The 2,216-nt window shown below is 42.9% G+C and overlaps 1 protein-coding gene across 1 annotated transcript in view; it reads left to right on the top strand.

The window, feature by feature from the left end:
- The window catches only part of LATS2 (large tumor suppressor kinase 2), a 24,782-nt gene extending 22,887 nt beyond the window's left edge, over window positions 1-1,895 (top strand). Inside the window, 1 exon segment of the mRNA XM_010851243.1 lies at window positions 2-1,895. Within this exon segment, the coding sequence (XP_010849545.1) occupies window positions 2-211 (210 nt within the window). The 3' untranslated portion in view covers window positions 212-1,895.
- Window positions 1,896-2,216: the final 321 nt, after the last annotated feature.

The following is a 2,216-nucleotide window of genomic DNA, read 5'->3' as shown; positions in this document are numbered from 1 at the left end:
AGCCTGGGACGCACTGGGCCCTGCGGGCAGCCGGCACCCTGAGCACGCCTTTTACGAGTTCACCTTCCGGAGGTTCTTCGATGACAATGGTCACCCGTTCCGATGCCCCAAGCCTGCAGTGGCTGAAGCCGTGACTGAGGCTGAGCAGCCAGCTTCGGTGGGTCCAGCCCTGGGGGCGCAGGCCGGGGGCTGCCAGCCCGTGTACGTGTAGACTGGTGGACGGGGAGGTCAGCCTGTCAGGTCAGTTGGCCGGTTGCCCCTCATCTAGTCTGCACCCAAAACCAAAGCGGAAAAACTTCTGAAAGAGGACTCACCTCTGAGGTCTGCATCTCCAGGTTCTGGTGGATGGCAGGAGGTGTCAGCGCAGCCTGGAATTAGCTTTGAGGACCTTCATGACATTAAAACAATATTTTTTAAATCAGTACAGTAGAAAGAGCACTTATTTTGTTTATAGCCATTTTTATTATTAAATTATAGGGATTAATTTTGACAAATCATGCTGCTGTTATTTTCTACGTTTGTATTTTATCCACAGCACTTACTCACATTAGGGAAAGACATAAAGATTGAAGAACATGTGATAAGAAATCTCTGTGCAATAATGTTTAAAAAAAAAAAAAAAACACTGTCCTGATGTCCTGATGTTACTGATACCATTTTATTCACACAACGGTTTTTGTTTTATATTTTTCCCACATTTCAAAATTGTGATATATGTTAAAAGCTGCTTTTGTTGTTTTGTTCTGTTCGCTTTTTGCATATTATAGCATCATAGGAAGTGTGAGCAGTTGATCATGCGGGTGTGACTTCAGACATCAGGTATGGAGAGAGCACGAACAGGGTTTTTCTATTATTAATATAACGTGACCGTGTCTTGCCATTCACAGCAGGTTCTGTGAATACGTTTTTACTGAGTGTCCTTGGATGAGTTGTTCTGGACAGTGTGCTGATGCCGCGTCGTGAGTGACTTCCTCGCTGTGACTGCACCCCCCTCCTCTCTCATTGCAGAAATGCACGTGTATCTGAGAGATGATGTGACTGTATGTGTCGTGGGTGTGCTTGGATTCTTTGAGGGGGCAAAGACATTTGTCCTACACTAAACTTGTGTACATCAAAAGGGATTCACTTAGCTCTGCCAAAAAAAGTAAGTTAGCCATGGACCTCTGTCTGTCTCGCCAGTCAGGATGCTGTCCTGTGGCCCAGCCGACACAGGGAGCCAGAGCCCCACCCTGCAGACCTGTGGAGAGTTCTCTCTGCAGTGCTTTTAGTGTGCTTTGAAGGATCCAACTTAACTCAGTTTTAAAAGCACATTTTTCTAATCTTTGTGAAACAGCAAGGACTATTCAAAGTGATATTGGAGGGGAAAAAAAAGATAATTAAGCCATACATATTTTCTTAGGAGTATAGATGTATATATAACTATATAGATAAACACACAAAATATTCCTATTTCAAATTAGTATGATTCCTATTTAAAGTGGTTTATATTTGAATAAAAAGTTAAATTTCTTTTTTGCTTTTTAAAAACCTGATGCATCATATTTTTTGTTATATTCACATATTTTTCCTTGAGGTTTTTAGCATAATGTATCCATTACTTAGTGTATCTCTAGGCAGCAACACTCACATGTCTATGGATGTCTAAACTGAAGAAGAAGATTCCTGTGTACTGGTTTACATGTGTATGAGTGGCAGGTTCTGAGTCTGCTGTGCTGTGTCATGACTGTCAGTGTTTCTCTAGTTTTGCAGTAATGCCGTGTTGTTATTTACACTCTGACAGCCTTCATGTGGTAGGTTCTTTCTCAGGAACTCAATTTAACTATTATTTATTGATATATCATTGCCTTTGAAAAGCTTCTACTGGCACAATTTATTATTAAAAGTTTGAATCCAAATCCCTAGGTGTCAAATTCTATTGAAATTTGTAAGTTCTTGTTTGTCTCGTGTGCTTTCCCCATGATTCAAATACAGCGGGGGCTGCCATTGCGAGGGAGAGGAGCTCTTGTCTTGGTTTGGTCTGGGATTTGGAGATTGGGTTTCAGGTCACAGCACAGGGTCCAAATCTGGGTGTGGTTCTGTGATCAGCTTTCTTCCCGAAGGTGGTGACGGGTGTTTGGCGTTAGATTGCTGATTGGGGTCGGTGGGCTGTCAGATAGATCCTGAGTGGGAGCTGATTGCCCTGCCCAAGACAGACACACTGACAGTACAGGGGTAAT

The sequence above is a fragment of the Bison bison genome, unplaced genomic scaffold (genome assembly GCF_000754665.1).
Source record: "Bison bison bison isolate TAMUID 2011002044 unplaced genomic scaffold, Bison_UMD1.0 scf7180017864299, whole genome shotgun sequence".
NCBI lineage: Eukaryota > Metazoa > Chordata > Mammalia > Artiodactyla > Bovidae > Bison > Bison bison.
Note: the sequence above shows the minus strand (reverse complement) of the source record. Positions and strands in the feature narration are given on the sequence as shown.